This window comes from Cervus elaphus, chromosome 15 (assembly GCF_910594005.1).
Source record: "Cervus elaphus chromosome 15, mCerEla1.1, whole genome shotgun sequence".
NCBI lineage: Eukaryota > Metazoa > Chordata > Mammalia > Artiodactyla > Cervidae > Cervus > Cervus elaphus.
Genome location: NC_057829.1, coordinates 53,389,468 through 53,410,289, shown reverse-complemented (window position 1 = coordinate 53,410,289; position 20,822 = coordinate 53,389,468). Strand labels below are relative to the sequence as shown.

At 38.5% G+C, this 20,822-nt stretch overlaps 1 protein-coding gene across 9 annotated transcripts in view; it reads left to right on the top strand.

Moving 5' to 3' along the window:
• Window positions 1-20,822, top strand: part of RNLS (renalase, FAD dependent amine oxidase) — a 309,200-nt gene that overhangs the window by 204,422 nt on the left and 83,956 nt on the right. For all 9 annotated transcript variants that reach the window (XR_006345578.1, XM_043927084.1, XM_043927082.1 and 6 more), the window contains exon 5: window positions 7,544-7,717. Coding sequence is in view for 8 of the 9 variants with exons in the window: in XM_043927084.1 (XP_043783019.1) it covers window positions 7,544-7,717 (174 nt within the window). In the remaining variant the exon portion in view is untranslated. The remainder of the gene's footprint in view (window positions 1-7,543; window positions 7,718-20,822) is intronic.

Here is a 20,822-nt window from a genome sequence, read left to right as displayed (position 1 = left end):
ACAAAATTTGGGAAACATGGCAAACTTCCCTTACTAGATATGAACTTAATTATCCTAAGATTCATCTGATTTTTAATGTGTTCTAAAGCAAAGAAGAACTAAGGAGCCTCTTGATGAAAATGAGAGAGGAGAGTGAAAAAGTTGGCTTAAAACTCATCATTCAGAAAACTAAGATTATGGCATCCAGTCCCATAATTTCATGGCAAATAGATGGGGAAACTTTGGAAACAGTGACAGGCTTTATTTGGGGGGCTCCAAAACCACTGCAGATGATGACTGCAGCCATGAAATTAAAAGACGCTTGCTCCTTGGATGAAAAGTTATGACCAACCTAGACAACATATTAAAAAGCAGAGACATTATTTTGCCAACAAAGGTCCGTCTAGTCAAAACTATGATTTTTCCAGTAGTCATCTATGGATGTGAGAGTTGGACTATAAAGAAAGCTGAGCACCAAAGAATTGATGCTTTTGAACTGTGGTGTTGGAAAACACTCTTGAAAGTCCCTTGAACTGCAAGGAGATCCAACCAGTCCATCCTAAAGGAAATCAGTCCTGAATATTCTTTGGAAGGACTGATGTTGAAGCTGAAACTCCAGTACTTTGGCCACCTGATGTGAAGAGCTGACTCATTTGAAAAGACCCTGATGCTGGGAATGATTGAAGGTGGGAGGAGAAGGGGACGACAGAGGATGAGATGGTTGGATGGCATCACTGACTCAATGAACATGAATTTGAGTAAACTCCATGAGTTGGTGATGGACAGGGAGGCCTGGCCTGCTGTAGTCTTTGGGGTTGCAAAGAGTCAGACTTGACTGAGCGACTGAACTGAACTGAATTACTCCCCCTGTCCCCCCAAAAAACAACTATGTGTAGCAACTAGGTGGAATGTACTTGTTAAAGTTTGTATTCAGATAATGATTAGCATTATCCCTAAACACGAGTGTGAAACCAGCTTAATCGTAAATTTTTAATAAAGATATTTTTGTTTTTGATAATACAGAGAAGCCTATTTGTTCAGCACCTTTCATTTTTATATAACCCTGGGCTAGGATTAGGATTAAGTAAATGTAATTCCAGTGTACTAGGATAATGATGATACAAAATGTGGATTTTCATTACTTTCAAAAGATAAATCTTCAAACAGTCAGCATTCTAGATTAGATAGCTAAAGAAGTCCATGGTTTATTTTAATTTTTCAAAAACTGTTATCTGAAATGGTTTTAGAATCTTTAATACGTCTTACTTTTCAAAGAAAAGTTTTGTTTTTTTACCCTCTGCTCTGAAAAGTGAAGTATACCCAGTATGTATACTTTACCTACCAAAGAGATATCTTTGATTTAGTATTATCTTGATGTGCTTGAAACTTAGGATATTGCCTCTAAAGGTTTCAAAAAACTTTTTCTAAAGTATGTTATACTTTATATATAGACACCTTGAAAGGTATTTAAATTCAAGAACTGCAGTGCTGGGGGTTTGCGGTACACTTATATGTTAGGCATTATGCTAAGCACTTGATATTATCTCATTTAATTTTCTTAACAATCCTTTAAGGGCAGCACTGTTCTCATTCTCATTTTCTAGGAAAACAGATGCTTAGAGGGATTGAGCAATTTGACCAAGGTCACACAGATTCTGGGTCAGAGCCAGAATTCAAACCCAAGTTTTTCTAACTCTGGAGATACCTCTCAGGATGGAAGAAATATTTCCCTGGGGAAATCTCACATAGATACAACTGTTGAAGTCTGTCCCCAGTAAACTTTTAGATTTATTGCTTGCCAAAGCTATTTTTGAAAATGTGCTTCCAGGCGTGATGTCTTCAATACCTATAGAATCCATGTGAACGTCCAATTTATTCCAGGTGAAATGAAATGAGACTGGTTCTGTGATGCTTTTACACAAAAGGAATGACTCATGATTGGTAGAAGTTTAGACTTTACTGGCCTGCTAGGAGAACTATATATGGAAAATGGATCTTTCAACGCTATTTCTACAACCACTTTGAGTAAAGAACAAGCAGCTATTCTGGCTAAAATACCATTGGTTTCATGTACCCACAGAACTAAATAGTCTAAGATTAAGAATGAATTTGTGCATAAAACTTCTTGACATTCTTGGAATTCAATATAAAAGATAAAACAATAATAAGTAAATCAAGAGCAGCCAGTATCAAACTGACTTCCTAACTTCAACTGTCCCTGAGCTGAAATTCTTCATATATGGTAACAAATTGGGAAATTAGCCATCCTCTATAATTGGCTATAAACAAAAAAAACTTCTAGAAGGAGGTTACTGCTGTGAGCACAGATTGCCCATCAGTATAACATTTACCATTAACTATAGTATTGAGTATTGATAATGAATATCAAACTAATGCTACAAGGTATTTGTTTTACTATTACTATTGAAATATTCATTGTTGTGACAAAAAACATCAGCCTTCAGTAAGGAGAAATTCAGGTGAACACATTACTTTGCTTTTTTTAAAAAAAAACAAAAAAAACAGACCTTCAGAAATCATAAAATACTTTCATTAGGAAGACTCCTGGGCCCAAGAATTTGTTCTGAAGAGATTGATCTCTATCATTCCAAAAGAGTAGAATATATCACACTTTGTTCCATGATCGAGGAATCCCCAGTAGATACACAAGAGAAGCACATAGGTATGTTCTTTATGTTACTTTTATAATTGTCAAAACTGCAAACAATCTAAATGTCCATCAGTAGTAGAATAGATAAAGTATGTTGTTGTTGCTCAGTCGCTAAATTGTGTCTGACTGTTTGTGATCCCATGGACTGCAGAATGCAGGCTCCTCTGTCCTCCACTATCTCCCAGAGTTTGCTCAAATTCATGTCCATTGAGTCGGTAATGCTATTTAACTATCTCATCCTCTGCCGACCCCTTCTCCTTTTGCCTTCAGTCTTGCCCTGCATCAGGATCTTTTCCAGTGAGTCAGTTCTTCACATCAAGTGGCCAAAATACTGGAGCTTTAGCTTCAGCATCAATCCTTGCAAAGTATATTCAGGGTTGAGTTCCTTTAGGATTGACTGGTTTGATCACCTTGATGTCCAAGGGACTCTCAAAAGTCTTCTTTTTCAACACCACAGTTTGACAGCATCAGTTCTTCAGCACGCAGTCTTCTCTGTGGTCCAACTCTGACATCAGTATGTGACTACTGGAAAAAGCATAGCTTTGACTTATACAGACCTTTGTTGGCAAAATGATTATTCTGGTACATTTACTTTATGAAAATTCAAGGCATTCTTTTCTGTAGGTATAGTTAAGCCTCAGTTAAAATTATATGTATATGTGATATATATATATATACATATATATATATATAAAATACGTGCACACACATATTTATAAAAAATATATAATGCAATGTATGTATTTATCACTTCAGTTCAGTCGGTCAGTCGTGTCTGACTCTTTGTGACCCCATGAATCGCAGCACGCCAGGCCTCCCTGTCCATCACAAACTCCCGGAGTTTACTCAAACACATGTCCATCGAGTCGGTGATGCCATCCAGCCATTTCATCCTCTGTCGTCCCCTTCTCCTCCTGCCCCCAATCCCTCCCAGCATCAGGGTCTTTTCAAATGAGTCAACTCTTCGCATGAGGTGGCTAAAGTATTGGAGTTTCAGCTTCAGCATCAGTCCTTCCAATGAACACCCAGGACTTATCTCCTTCAGGATGGACTGGTTGGATCTCCTTGCAGTCCAAGGGACTCTCAAGAGTCTTCTCCAACACCACAGTTCAAAACCATCAGTTTTTCAGTGCTCAGCTTTCTTCACAGTCCAACTCTCACACACATGTATACACATAGACATTACATTCAAAATGTAACTACTTCTGATCTTCTCTGCTATTACCTCCAACCTAAGACTAGTTCATTACCTGTTTTCCCCAGTTCCTCTCATGCATCTTTGGAGTCCTCACTTATAGCCAGGATAATTTTTAAAACAGAAGCCAGATTACCTCTGTCCTTGGCTCATAACTAGTAGCAATGGTTCCTGTATCAATCAGAATAAAATCCTCAAAGGAGACACATCCCTGAAAGCCTATTTAAAATAGCCTTACTGCCCAGACCTGTCACTTTTATCCCTTTAGCCTGCTTTATTTTTCTTTATAATTCCTATCACCACCTGACATACCATTTACTGGGTTATTTATTGATAACTGGTCTCTCCACCACTAGTATGTAAGCTACCTGAAAGCAGGGACTTTATTATATCCTTAACATCAAGAACAATGCCTGCCATCATATAGCAGGCAATGAATGAATGAATGAATGAATGAGATCATCACCAAACCACACAGGAATTAAGGCAAAATATGTATGTCCAGCCCTCTTCTATATGTTAGGCAACTCAAAGAATTAAATTACTTTAGGAAACAAAAAAAAAAATGAAATGAAATGCATACATAATTTATTCAGGAGTACCATTCAGATATTCTGTTTCTCTCTCCTTCTCTCTTCTGTTCCTACCCTCCCCCATGCCCACATGTACTCATGTACACACTGGCATTGGCACAAGGAGAATGGAATAAGAACAATTCTCCTAATTGAAAGGAGTATGAATGTAAACTATAAACTGCCCGTTCAATAGAACTTATGGTCACTTTATTTACATCAGATAGCCATAAATTATATTAATTATATATAAATACTATATATGCACGTGTGTTTGTGTATAATTACAAAGATTATATAATTCTAGTGGTTCAGAATTAATTGAGAGTGACATCCAGGTAAGGTTTTATTATATTGGAATCAAGCACCTTTACATGAGCCTTATTTTGTGGTCCTTTTTAAAATACATGATAGTAAAGAGCTCATTTATTTTCCTTGCCAAAATGTATATATTTCAGACCTAGGGCAGCTCCCTCCAGCATTTTGCATTACAAAAACTTTCAAACAAAATAAAACCATTCTGTTAGGTCCTGCAACAATCAAAAACTTTCCAGGCCCAGAAGATAAAATTTTTTGTAAGTGAATCTGTACAGAAATTGAGATTGTTTCAGTCAAAAATTTCCCCTCCCTGTTCTCAGAATGAATTGTAGAGCCCCTGGAGCAGACAAGGGTGTCTAAGGTTAATCTCTGTTTCTATATAGATATCAATTACCTTTTCAAAAGGCTACCCAGTGGGATTTGCTACTTGGCAGCTTGTCTAAAAACTAGCTAAATGTACTAATGTGTGTGGCAGGGGAGGAAAAGGTCCAGTTTGGTTGTCAACCTAGTTGACCCTTCAGTTTTTGTACAAAGAAAAAAATATGTGTTTTTTTTTTTAAAAAAAGGGAGCGTTTTAAGCCCTTTCAGTTGCTAAAGAGCTGATTTCACAGTTCTGTTGTTATATTTTTTTAATTGAAAAAAAATGGGAAACCATGATAAGCCCTCAAGTGCATAATATGTGCCCACCTGCTAGTATGAGTCTCCTTCATCTCCTCCTCTCTCTTCCTAGTGAGAATATTTTATGATTTCTGAAGATCTGTGTTTTCATAAAGAAAAGCAGTAAGCATGATATCAGGCCCCATAGCTCCAAAAGTAGGTTAAATAATAAAATGAAACCCAGGATATGAGTGTAACAAGGCGTGTCAGAAGATCATTCATTTATCAAGTAATTAAATCTTTTAATAAGACAGAAAATGATGGTTAAAGGGAATGATGACCTTTACTTCTGAGTGCAAAATAACCGGTAATGTCAGAGGAGAAAGCAATGCTAAAGTTCATCTTGAAGCTCAGACTTACAGATCTGGAAGGGAAGTGTGGAAGTGATGAAGATGTGCATGACTCCAGTGTGGGATTCTTGCTTCATCTTAGCCACAGAAACTTGGAAGCTGTGTAACCTAGGGCAAGTTACTTAACTTCTCTGAATCTCAGCTTCATAGAGATATAAAATTAGGATGGCAAAATCATCTATCTTGCAGGGATTTTGTGAAGATTAAATGAAGTCTTGGTTCTAAAAGTGTTTTGTAGCCAAGAATATGCTGTGATAATGTTTAGGATTATTACTGTGCTTAAATAATTTATTGAGTACCCTTCTTACCTTCTGTCTTCCTCCAAAAGCCACTTCTCTAAGGTTTGGCTAAAGTTATCCCCATCCTTCCCAGGTGGCTTCCCAGGTAGCTCTAATGGTAAAGAACCTGCCTGTGAGTGCAGGAAAACATCAGAGACACAGGTTCGATCCCTGGGTTGGGAAGATTCCTTGGAGGAGGGCATGGCAATCCACTCCAGTATTTTTGCCTGGAGAATCCCGTGGACAGAGAAGTCTGGCGGGCTACTGTCCATATGGTTGCAAAGAGTCAGACATGACTGAAGTGACTTAGCAGCAAGAGCATATCATCCTTGAGGTCTGCCTACCAGAGGAGGATATTTTTCACCAATTAAATGAGAATTTTTCATATGTTCCATTTCTGAACTGGCTCGCCTTATGCCTTCAAAATAGAACTATGGCCTTCTCTAAAACCCAAATTATTAATGCAAGTACATGAACAAGAAGCTCCCTGAGACCCTTAAAGATAGGAAAATTGGAGATGGAGATTAAAACGTAAGGGGGGCTCTTTCCTTTTTCATCCCAGGATGGAACATTGTCCTATTTTCCTAAATATTTTTCTCTCTATAACAGAAAAAAAATAATGAACACTTATCATATGCCATGCATTGTGATATGCATTATTCATGTAATCCTCGCAACAGGCTAATGCACTCTATTTTTGCCACTTATAGACAAGAACTATAGTTAGAATAAGTATTAATAGCTTGACCAGGGTCACCTACCTACTAAGTGGTAGAATTGGGTTTTGAACCCAAACCTGCCTAATTCATTTCCCAGTATTTTTCCATTTTTTGATTATTTACCTCCTACATTTTAACTAATTTTGCATGTCTTGTTTGCCTTTCTATCCCTCTGTACGTTCATCCTTTGTATTTTTGTAATGAGTAGGGGAGAGGACTGTAACAAAAAAAGACTAAGGTATAGTCCCTGTGCTCCAGAAACTATGCTAATCAACTGGCAGAAAGATGCCAAGCAAACAATGACTGTATGACGTGGAAGAACGTAAGAGGTCCATGAGATAAATCATTAGTCTCCTCCTATAACATGGGAATAATACCTGCCTTGTATGGTGATTGCTGGATAGAGTGAAACGCTCGTGTTACATGTTTGGCAAAGCCCCTGACCCACGATAAGTGCTCAGTGTATGGGATCTATCATGTTGCAATGTTGCCAGCCAGTCCCAGGATAATTACTAGGATACAAAGCTAGAAAAACAACTTAGTGTCAGACTCAGAGACATTTTAAATGCCAGTCTATAAAGAGTTTGGACCTTCAGTGTGATGAAAACAAGTGTGCCAAGGACAGTAATCATTCTGCAAAGAAATTAGAGCTGATGCTATTTTACATTACCTTTCAAAATTCATCGTAAGTGAGATGGAGTCAGTAAAAACAGTTGGAACTGGTTTAAAGGAGTGTAGTATTTGATGTACTGAAAGGAAAGATGATATTTTCAAGTTTGATGCCCTGTACTTTTTCTCCCACAGTAATTAGTGAATGCCAAAGGCAGCAACTGGAGTCTGTGAGCTACTCCTCTCGCTACGCTCTGGGCCTCTTTTATGAAGCTGGCACGAAGATTGATGTCCCTTGGGCTGGGCGGTACATCACCAGTAATCCCTGCATTCGCTTCATCTCCATTGATAATAAGAAACGCAATATAGGTCAGTACCCCCATTATTTCCCTTAAATACAGTAACAATGGTGGGTGTAGATCATGAAAAATGCTGTTTAATTGAGTGTTGCCATTCTGAACAGAGCAAGCATTTAACTCCAAGCCACGGGGGATAAAATTTAATGTCACATTTGGCCAATAATAAAATACACAGTGAAACCAGCAAAGTTTTTCAGAAAATCTTTCACCACATGGTTTGTATTACTTGAATTTATGAAAATAGTGTCAGAAGGTTTAAGATTTCAAAATGGCCCAAGTTTCTGTTGCTTTAATATGGATCCATCTATATGCAAATGGATCTCTCATCATTTGTTTCTTGATGGAGTTTGTTTTTTGTTTATTTGGTTTTGTTTTTAAAATTTGATGAGTACTGCTCTTTCCACTTCCCAGGCTAGATATAAAAAGTGAATTTTACTATATTATGAAAATCCTTCACTTCTATATAATTTTATTTATTTAATGTTCATCTAGAAGACTACATAAAATTACTTTGTATACAATGTAACTAAAATAATAGGTTAAATGTTTCATATGAGCTTTACTAGGATAGGATAAAATCTACACTGCACCCTTTTTGTTGAAGATAGTAAAATTAGATTTGAATTGCAAGAATAAGCATAACTGATTCCTTTTGGTCATAAAGGTGAAAGCATATTCTTATTTGTAGAATTGTAGTGATGACTAAGATACTACTTTTTGTGGAAGAAACTGTAATGATCTAAAATGACTGAATTCTTAAAAAGAATCATCACTGCAATTTGCTATGGTGTTTTATGGTGCAGTGATGGTTTCATCAAGCTTTAGTTAAAAGTTTTGCCTGATAAAATCACCAACTAACGTCTCTTGGCTTGCCAAAACTTTATAATGACAGAACTGGGCTGGAGTATGGTTTTTATATCAGAACACATGATCTTAGAAAAATGTTTCTTTTATAACTTAAAACTCCCTAAGGGCTGGCCTGTTTATGTTAACATGATATCACATATATGTACAATCAGCAGTTCATGAAATGCCCTGTAACAGCAACAGACTAACCATTTTTAACTCAACAACTGCTTTGTTCTGAGAAAAGGAAAATAGCCCTTGATCTTCTCATGTTATATGTCAAACCTTCTGTCTGTGAGCCAGAAAGAGAGTCCTGACCAGAAACCAAACCAACCGGCACCTTGAGCCTGGACTTCCCTTCTCCAGGAACTGAAAGAAGTAAATGTCTGTTGTTTAAGCCATCCAGTCTATGGCAGCCCAATCTGATACATTAGAAGGAAGAAGCTAGGGAGACTTCATGACTGATTGAGTCAATAAAAGAGCAGTATCTTTAAGGACCTAGGATTTATCCATCTCTGCTCTCTTCTATTCTTCTTTTTTAAGAGTTTTTTCTTTTTTTAAATTTATTTGTTTTAATTAGAGTCTAATTACTATACAGTATGTACTGGTACATTGACATGAATCCTCCATGGGTGTACATGTGTTCCCCTTCCTGAATCCCTCCCCACCTCCCTCCCCATCCCATCCCTCTGGGTCATCCCAGTGCACCAGCCCTGAGCACCCTGTCTCATGCATCAAACCTGGACTGGCGATCTGTTTCACATGTGATAATATACATGTTTCAATACTATTCTCTCAGATCATCTCACGCTTGCCTTCACCCACAGAGTCCAAAAGACTGTTCTATACATTTCTGTGTCTCTTTTCTGTCTTGCATATAGGGTTATTGTTACCATCTTTCTAAATTCCATATGTATGCATTAGTATACTGTATTGGTGTTTTTCTTTCTGGCTTACTTCGCTCTGTATAATAGGCTCCAGTTTTATCCACCTCATTAGAACTGATACAAATGTATTCTTTTTAATGGCTGAGTAATATTCCATGGTGTATATGTACCACAGCTTCCTTATCCATTCGTCTGCTAATGGACATCTAGGTTGCTTCCATGTCCTGGCTATAATAAACAGTGCTGTGAGGAACGTTGGGGTACATGTGTCTCTTTCAATTCTGGTTTCCTCGGTGTGTATGCCCAGCAGTGGGATTGCTGGGTCATATGGCAGTTCCATTTCCAGTTTTTTAAGGAATCTCCACACTGTTCTCCATAGTGGCTGTACTAGTTTGCATTTCCACCAATAGTATAAGAGGGTTCCCTTTTCTCCACACCCTCTCCAGCATTTATTGTTTGTAGATTTTTGGATAGCAGCCATTCTGACTGGCGTGAGTTGGAATCTCAAACCTCGAATAACCAAAGCAGTCTTGAGAAAGAAGAATGGAACTGGAGGAATCAACCTGCCTAACTTCAGGCTATACTACAAAGCTGCAGTCATCAAGACAGTATGGTACTGGCACAAAGACAGAACTATAGATCAATGGAACCAAATAGAAAGCCCAAAGGTAAATCTACACACCTATGGACACCTTATCTTTGACAAAGGAGGCAAGAATATACAATGGAGAAAAGACAGTCTCTTTAACAAATGGTGCTGGGAAAACTGGTCAACCACTTGTAAAAGAATGAAACTAGAACACTTTCTAACACCATACACAAAAATAAATTTAAAATGGGTTAAAGATCTAAATGTAAGTCCAGAAACTATAAAACTCCTAGAGGAAAACATAGGCAAAACACTCTCTGACATAAATCACAGCAGGATCCTCTTTGACCCACCTCCCAGAGTAATGGAAATAAAAGCAAAAATAAACAAATGGGACCTAATTAAACTTAAAACCTTTTGCACAACCAAGTAAACTATAAGCAAAGTGAAAAGACAGCCTTCAGAATGGGAAAAAATAATAGCAAACGAAGCAACTGACAAAGAATTAATCTCAAAAATATACAAGCAACTCCTGCAGCTCAATTCCAGAAAAATAAATGACCCAACCAAAAAATGGGCCAAAGAAGCAAACAAACATTTCTCCAAAGAAGACATACAGATGGCTAACAAACACATGAAAAGATGCTCAACATCATTCATATCAGAGAAATGCTCTCTTCCATTCTTAATGTTGACATCCTCAGAGGAGTGGTAGCAAGATGGCAATAATTGTTGGAGTCACATCCAGACCCAACAACATGCTTAGGAGGAATAAGGACTGTTACTGTCTCTGTCCTTTTATGAGATCAAGGAAATCCTTCCAGAAACCTCTCAACTGACTATCTTGTATTATAGGTCATAACTGTGTTATAGACCATCGTAGGTTACTCACAAGTCTGAAACCAATCACTGCCACACAAGCGGGGGTGGGACTACCATTACAATCCTACAGACAAATCAACATATTCTCCTGGAACTGGTATTAGGATCATCTTCCCTTTAGTCATATGAGTGCATGCATGTGTGTTTAGTCACTCAGTCATGTCCAGCTCTTCACAACCCCATGGACTCTAGCCCACCAGGCTCCTCTATCCATGGGATTTTCCAGGCAAGAATACTGTAGTGGGTTTCCCTTTACTTTTCATCCTCCAGGGGATCTTCTCCACCCAGGGACTGAACCCACGTCTCCTGAGTCTCCTGAATTGACAGGCAGATTCTTTACTGCTGAGCCACCTGGGAAACCCCACACATAGGAGTAGATACCTGAATAAAATATGAGTTTGTGGGGAAGAAAGAAGAAAATAGTGATGCTGGGTTGGCAACAAATAATTTCCATTCTCTTCAAGTAGATTCATGTCTCATGTGGGAGATAAGGTTGTAAAGTTGACACATCAAGATAAGAATCATGTATATTCAAAATTATTTTGAAAATACCTTAAAACTACATGATATTTTGAAGAGTGACTTAACGTTCAGTAAATTCAGTATAGCATTTTGCTAGCATTCAATAGATTTCAGTTTATTTGGGTGAGGCCACATGAAATTGTGAGTTTGCATTTGTAGGCCAGAATGATATTTTCTACTATGAAAGGTGCACAGGAAAGAAAGAAATAGCAGTCATATGGCCTAACAGAGTAAATCTCTGTGCAAATGGAGTAGGATGGTAAGTGAAAGTACCACTACAATGCAGTAGCCAGTTTATAAAATCAGAGTTATGCAAACTTGAAAGAGTACAACATAAGAATATTAATAAATTCTCACAAGATGGGCAGCTTTTGAAATCATGTATGTGTACACACATGCATTCTCAGTCATGTTCAACTCTTTGTGATGCCATGGACTGTAGCCCTCCAGGCTCCTCTGTCCATGGAATTTTCCAGGCAAGAATACTAGAGAGGGTTGCCATTTCCTCCTCCAGGGGTTCTTCCTGACCCAGGAATCAAACCCAAGTTTCTGGCATCTCCTGCATTGGCAGGCAGATTCTTCACCAGTAGTGCCATCTGGGAAGCCCTTTTAAACCATAGAAATACCAAAAAAAAAAAACCCACACTTTTTTTTTTTGATATATAAACAATCACACAGTTTTAATGCTTGAGGGTCAGGTATTTGGGAACCATGTTTTTGCTGCATGGTGCACCATGGTGATGCCGCTTCAGACAGCAAAGAAATACCTTCCTTCCTTTGCCAGTTTTATGAAAAATTAATTTTGGATTATGCAAATTTTAAATTATAGGAGGGCCCCTGTTAGCAGGAGACAAGGGTTTGATCCTTGGTCCAGGTGGATCCCACATGCAACTAAGTCCATGGCCACAACTACTGAGCCTGTGCTTTAGAGCCTGCAAGCCGCAACTCCTGAAGCTCACCTGCTTAGAGCCTGTGCTTTGCAACAAGAGAGGCCACCAAAATGAGAAGCCCATGCACTACAACTAGAGAGCAGGCCCCACTCATCACAACTAGAGAAAAGCCCCTGTAGCAGTGAAGACCCAGCATAGCCAAAAATAAATAAATACATTTAAACAATTTTTTCTCACTCTCTGGGGCCAGGGTGCTAAGTATATCTATTTGAATTCACATAATATAAATGTCCATATAAGTAACTCCACAAAGTTTTATTTATGCTGGTATTTAAGTAAACCGGTAAGAATTGTCTCTTTATGTTACTAACACTACCCAACTTCAGCCTTTATTTGGGGGTGTTTGATTGAACCAAAAATTTGTACTATAAATACACGTACTTAACAAAAGAAGGGGAACATTTGTATTCTGTCAGGTAGGGAAGCAACAAAATAGACAAAGGGTGGAAGATTTGAGTTCACAAAATGAAGTCTGCTGTCAAGTTTTGAAGAGAGCCAGAGGGTAAAGGGTTAGTAGCCCAAACCAGGCAAAGGTCAAGGAATAATCGTTTGTCAAGTGTCAGGAATAGATAGTACACGAACCAGAAACAAAAGTCTCCTTGGGAAAAGAGGAGCTAAATTCCAAGTATTAGACCCACACCAATGATTATGAGTATGATTCAATATACTTAGGATTGTGCTTTCCGAAATATGTTCAGTGGGACATCAGTTCCTTGATATGCTCTTTAGGAGGGGGCTCTGTCATCAAGTGTGCAAAATGCTACTGACTTTACCCCTGTTTTAGAGAATCTCAGTACCTATTATCCTATTAAAAGACATTCCTATAGAAAAGACACCTTCTCACCTTACAAAGCACAAATGTTGACATCAAGTCGGACTTTCCCAAGTGTGTGCTGGGGAACAATTTCTGTGGGATATTAGCAGGTTTGGTGCCTAAATAAAATCTCCCATGGTCAGGTATCTTGAAGTCATCTGACTTGATGTCACCATTTTTACTTCATACCTGGGCAGGAATTGTAGGCCAGATGAGAAGATGTGTAAGTCTAGTCCTAAAGTCATCAGTGGGAAGATACTGAGTCTTTTAGAGGTAGAAGAAGACTTGTTGCAGATAAACTCAAAGCTTGGTGGGGTTGTAACTGGAGACAATTTAGATTGAAATACAGTCTGAAATAAGGTAATATTAATTATCATTAATGGCTTCCCTGGTGGCCCAGTGGTAAAAAAAAAAAAAAAAAAAAAAAAAAAAAAACCTGCCTACCAATGCAGGCAACTCAGGTTCAATCTGTTGGGAAGATCTGCAGACAGAAATGGCAACCCACTGCAGTATTCTTTCCTGAAGAATCCCACGGTCAGAGGAGTCTGGCAGGCTACAGTCCATGAGATCACAAAAGAGTTGGATATGACTTAACAACTTAACAACAAGCAATTATCATTAACATGGATAATTTTTTAAATTATCAATAAGATTATCATTGTGGGAAGAATTTGAAAGACTCAGATTCAAATTCTGGCTCTGAAACATGATAATGATGTTATCTTGTATGACCTTTGTTTTGTAGCATTAGTTTTTGTAACAAACACAAAAAGTTGAGTCGTCTGAGCATAACAGAAGTTTGATTCTTATTCTCATAAGACCCACACAGATGTTTATGATTAATGGGTAGCTTTCATCAGAGAGGTTATTCAGAGACCCAGACTCCTTCCATCTTTTGACTCAGCCAGCTTCATCAGGTGGCTTACAGAGTCACTGTGCTCATAGAAATCAAATCAGTGGTTAAGAAAAAGATCAGAGGAGAACACACAGACTGCTTTTAGTGCACATCAGGAGGGCTTACATTCTATTGGTTAGAACAGTTACATGGCCACACCTGTTTGGAAGGGAAGCTGGAATTGTAGTCTACCCATGTATGTAGGAAGAGTAAAAAAGCAGGTTGATGAACATCTAGCAAGTTTCTGCTGCAGCACTTAACATAAATCCTTCTGTGAAAGAGGTTCATTAGACCTACATAGATGATAAATAGATTTCAACACAAGTGCCAATCATTCAACAGACAGTCATTACCTGGGGCAGAAACTAAGAGCAATTCCAAGGTTGGCTCTGGACTTGGTAGAAAATGACTACCAACAACTGGCCATGTGTGTCATGCAGAGGGTAAAGGGGGCAGTGGGATCAGTGACAGACATTTACATCCTGTGTAGAAAACACACTCCTGTGTGTTTCTCCTTTACTCTCATTCTACTATCACACTCACAACACTTCTGACACCAGATGTGTGGGTTTTCCACACCTCAAGCGATTCTGCGACACCTACTTGGTGCCCTACAAGTCAGTTCGGTTCTGACACTGTCTTTAAGGAGTTAGCAGCAGAGCCCACAGGCAAAGGGTTCAATCCCACAAGGCTGCCTCCGCTTCAGATACCACTTCAGATCGCACGTTTCAAGCTGTCGACCAGGGTTCCCATGACCCCTCCTTGCATTTGATAAGTTTCTAGTACGGGTCATAGAACTTGGGGAAATACTTACTTATACTTACCAGTTTATGGTGTAATAAAGGATAAGATGGGCTTCCCAGGAGGCGCTAGTGGTAAAGAACCCAACTGCCAATGCAGGAGACATAAGAGACATGGGTTCAATCCCTGGGTCGGGAAGATTCCCCTAGAGGAGGGTACGGCAACCCACTCCAGTGTTCTTTCCTGGAGAATCCCATGAACAGATGAGCCTGGCAGGCTACAGTCCATACAGTCACAAAGATTTGGACATGACTGAAGTGACTGAGCACATACACACACATACACACAAACACGCAGGATATAATTAATATAGCACACACCAGATAAAGAGGTATGCAAGGGAGGTCCAGAGGGTCCTATGTACAGGACCGTCTCTCCCTGAGGAGTTGGGATATACACCTCTAGGAAGGATGTGTTCACCAGAAGCCCTCTGAACCACATACTACTGAGAGTTTTATGGAGGCTTCAACATGTAGGCATGATCAATCAAGAACTCAAATATAGCCCCTCTCCCTTCCTGGAGGATAAGGAGTGGGGCTGAAAGTTCTTGGCTTATAATCATGGCTTGGTCTTTCTGGTGACCAGCCCCCATCCTGAAGCCAACCAGGAGCCCACCAAGAGTTGCTTCATTAGAACAAAGACACTTCTGTCAGCCAGGAAATTCCAAGGGATTTAGGATCTTTGGGACAGAGCTCCTAAGCTATATATAACTCAAAACTATATATATGGCTTTATACCCCTAAGAAGATCTCTGAGTCCTTCCCAGCATCTTATATTTGGAGTCAAGTTGGCCAGGAGTCAAACTTCCTATAGTGAACTCAGTTCTACCACTTACTAGCTGTATGACCTTGGATAAATTACTTAAACTGTCTGCTCACTTATCAATAGAATGAGGAAAATAATACCAACCCTAAAAGGTTGAAGATGGCTCAAACATATGAAGAGCTTCATATAGCATTTAGCAAATAATGTCCATTCCTATGTACCTAATATTATAATCAATAATTCCAATCTTTAATTTAGATATTATATTCTCCAAAGCAAAGGGAATAAATATAAAAGCCTAACTTAAGTGAATGCAACCCTATGTTACCAGGACAGATAGGAATTGGGGTGGCTTAAATAAATAAAATATATGACTCACCCTCAAATAATTAGTCAGAATTTTAGCATCCTTCCCTGTTCACCATCCAGAAGAATGTTAATGACCACGAAGAAATTAATAGTTTGCAACTCTAGAAATGTGATGTCCAATGACCATAATTACATGGCATTCAGTATCTCACTAAAGGAAACAATCCAACTCATCCAAAAAGAAAACAAGTGAACAAACTTTTTCATCACATGGAATTTGTACATGTAAGGGTTGTATTGTTAGGATCTTTGATAACAAACAGTAATATAATGCATTTAAAGGCTCTTTTACAAAAGATACAGAAAGATTATTCCATATAGCTGTTTGTTATATCAACTCTGTAAAAGATAAGAACATAATACTATGTTCTATAAATCACTGAGGTGAGCTTGGGGTCATAAATCCAGTCACCTTATGTTCACTTGGGCTTCCCTGATGGCTCAGACAGTGAAGAATCTGCCTGCAATGCATGAGACCTGGGTTTGATCCCTGGGCCAGGAAGATCTCCTGGAGAAGGGAATGGCTACACACTCCAGCTTTCTTGCCTGGAGAATTCCGTGGACAAAGGAGCCTGGAGGGCTGTAGTCTATAGGGTCACAAAGAGTCGGACATACTGAGTGACTAAAACTTTCGCTACTTTACTGTGTTCACTTAAGAGGAGAGTTCATGATTATTCTAGCTAAGCAATAGCCATGCAGTTGACAACGTGAAATGTCTGCTTTTGCATTTGAAACACTATGGAGTTATTTGTCCTTAAACTTGCAGAAAATGCAGTCTAGATAGGTAACACTTTATAAGTAGAACAAAAAAGGAAAAGGGAAAGAAAACATGGCAGGAAGGAAAAGAAAAGAACTGTGATGATGGAAAACTATCAGATTTCCAGTTCAGACTTTTGTTTTAAAATATCAACTCCAGAAACCAAGCTTGCAGGTAAAATAGTAGTCATCATCTTAAAATAGCAAGCAGTAACCAATTACAAAATTCATAATATTGTGTCTTTTGTATCATAGACATAGTCATTTGTAATTCAGTTATGTAACTGATGCTGTCCATATAAATCTGTTAAGGCAGTTTAATAAACAGCAGTCAAGGACTAATTACAAACATCCATCTCACTATTACAATGCCACAGAGTATCACATAATTGTAATATCAAATCTTGAGATGTTCTCTCAGGAAGAAAAAAATATATATGTATGTATACATATATGTGTGTGATATATGAATGTACTTATATAATATACATATATATACATAAAAATGAGCACTCATATGCTGTCATTTAAGGTAACTGGTACAAATTATAAAATAGATGAATCTTATTTCACATAACATTTGCCACTTTGAAAATCAAAAATGGGTTTTCTTTAGAAAATGAAATAACTCAGTTCATTTTGTAAGGAGAACATTTGCACACAAAGTAGAAACAAAAAGATCCCTTTCAACCTCTGATTTCCCTATCAGGCTGTCCTCAATAGGAAAGATTTACCTTCATGATAACACTTGTCTTCCCACTTGCCAAGCAAGTGAACTCATATGAAAATCAGTGCCAGAGACAGAGAGAAAGTGGAAAATGTGGAAAGTGAAAAACGTTATATGTAAATATATAACAACAATATTAAACCTTAAAAATATCCTAAGGAGTATATTACTGGGAAAAATTTTTTTGTGTGTGAAAGTGGAAAATGTTATATATAAATATATAACAACAAAATTAAACCTTAAAAATATCCTAAGGAGTATATTACTGGGAAAAAAAAATTTATGGGCATTTCTTTCAGGAAAATTGAATTCACAAGTATTTTATTTATGTGTTCTCCATTCTCAGTCTATTCAATCGAAGAAGTATTTACAAATATGTACTGGATGCCTCTGTTTGCTGGGCACTGTGCTAGGAAGTGAGGATGCTATAGACTCTGCCCTCACGAAACATAACATTTCTCAAATGAGAAATTTTGAAAGAAATCGATACATTAAGGCTTTGTTGGACTAGTGACTTGAAATCAACTAAGAGTGCTCATAAATATAAATGGTTGCACTGATATATACGGTACAGAGAGCATCAACTCACATGTGTGATCAAAACTGGGGAGAGTCACGTTGCCTCATGAAAATATTATGATCATTTTTAAGGATGCTTAAGACCTAAGATCTTTTGTCAACACAAGCCTAACAATCTTCTTTCTTTAGATGAGGAAATGAAAGATGGAGATATGGAACATTTCAATTCATAAAAAAATTAGAAACTTTAGCATGGCCTATTATTTAACTTTCTCCTGGAGCTGCTAAAAAATTCAATTAATGCAAACAGTAAGTCGTGAAATGTCCAAGAAGCAGTGAACAAAAGTGTAAATAAAGTCTGGAGTCTACAGTTGCTTGGTATTTCTGTGAACAAATTGCAGATGTGTATAGCATCCACACTAAGAAGAGAATCTTCAACTTTATATGTGTAGGTCCCTTTCTGGGCCAACATTCCAGCTCTGTGTTCTGCCTGCCCTCTGAGAGCAGAGTTTTCACTTGTGGTATTGGCCTAAACTTGTGGCTCTCAGGCTGAGATTGACCTTCAGGTTGGCTAAGGGTTGGTCCAGAACACGAGACTCAGGTGTTTTGGTGACTGAGTGTAGTTTGGATCTGCAATGAGGGAGAGAAGACAGGAATGAGAATCAGATGACTGTATATGATGAATAAATGTATGGATCTGAAATTTACAGGTTATAGATGAGAGCAACAGAAAACTGAGAGGCTACTATCACTGCAGCCAATTAAGAAACAGCAAAGGGAAACCCTCTTTTGGCTTTGTAAGGAGGTGAGGAGGGCCAGTGTACATCAACAAGGGAAAAATCAGTGGAGGTGCACAGGTGGAAATCGCCAGTCCATCTGACCCCTTCACTAACAATGGTCAGGTGACTTGGTAGGTAGCTATCATCTAAGGAAGGCACTGCTACATTCATTGTAATGCCATCTAATTTTTGCTATTTATAATTATGATCTTTTTAAGTGATGGCTCTTCTGTCTGCCAAGTACCTAGGGAGAGATTAAATTCCAGTTTGGGAGTGAAAGCAAGGATAGCTAAATTGTTTTGCCTAATTGAGGGAAAAATTCCTGATATTCTTTGACTAGGAGAAGGGCAAAGAACAAAGAAGAGAAAAAAGAAAGAGAAAACTAGACAGTGTGAGGCTCTGGTTTGACCTGAGGGGTGGCGATGTAGGTCTGTAACTCGTTTGCTATCTAACTTATTTTGTGGGCCCTCCGCCATGAGTTTCTACCACCCCAACATAGTTCTGGATTGAACAATTGCTTTAAGTGATGTGTGCTTTTTGCTGGAGAGTTGTTTTATAAATCAACATAGTCCAGGCACATTTTGGAAGCTTTCGCATGAAGAGAGTTAGGAACTTGATGGTTTCTTCAGGTTAGTTCCTGTGCAGAAAATTGGAGTCTGCTGTATGTATGGAAAACCTCACATCTATTTGAGAACCTTATTTTGAATCCAGACAGAATTCCTCATCCCTGGACCTCAAATAAAGCAAGCTCAACTTACTGTTTCCATGATACCTGCAACCAAGTCAGTCTGTTGAGAGAGCTGGAAAGTGGGAAAAGGCTTTCTCTGTGGGACTGAACAGTTTCGAAGTCTCTTGAAGTTAAGTCTTGACTGCAGCCTGAAGTGAAGCCTGTCAACACCCTGGGTTGTAAGCCAGAGCTCAAAATGATGTGCTCTGCTCTGCTTCCCAGACAAGAGCCTGGTTTTCATCATTCTGGAGGCATCTCAAAACCTTTGCAAGTTGAGAATAGTCTTGTAAAACTGTGTAACTCTCAGACAGCTTGTGAGCCTCAGGTCCTGGGAGACAATAAAGACTTGTTGAGCTGGATGAGAGCTTGACAAGTCTTCCTTCTGGTCCATTTTTAGCTGGGACTGCAGCACTGTCCCAAAGAGATGGAAACTTTCCTTTGCCTAGAGCTCTTTCAGAAAAGATTTTACCATTTTTCTCACTGTCAAGAATTCTTTCTCAGATCAATCTAAATGTCTCATGGGCTAAAGAATTGATATGCCCTGTTTGCAGAGCCTGCTGCTTTCTCTAGATTAGAAGCTCTATTCTTTAGTGAGAATACATGCCACTGTCTATCCCACACACTATCCGTCAACTGATCCCTCTTATCTTCATCAAGATTGAAAATAAGAGATAGACGCTAACATCACAGCCTAGCAGGAATGTGTATTTGGTGCTCAGGAAATATTTGCTGAGCCAGTTGTCCTTAATGCAGCTCCAAGATGCCCTTCCCTTTTCCCAAAATAAACACTGAGAATGAATGCTTCAGCACTGGTCACCCACTTAGCAGGCAAGGCAAAGCAGTGACTAGTCAGCAAATTGTTCATCCCTAAGACAGCCTAGGTATCTGTGACCACTGCCCTTTAAATCGTATAAAATGAATGAGCTCTCTAGTTGCCAAATCTGGAAGCCTTAGAAAAACCTATGTGAACTCTTGGTAATTAGAATGATCAGAAACCTCTTATGAAGACTCTGTCCCATGCCTATAACATCAGGAATGTTTGACTACATAGTATTAGAGATATTGCCAGTAAGACATGGAAATTTTGTCAAGTTCTCTTCCCAAAGAAGTTCAAGTATTCTTGGTAACAGTTTTACCCTGGTCTCTGGGGAATATGCATCTGCTTTGAGTGATGCCCTGTAACACAGACCTTGATTTCCAAGGTTACACTTCAAAGCATCCACTGTTCTTTTCATGAAAGATTTTTTTTAAGTGGTTAAAAAACAACTGTGCTCCAGCTGAGATATT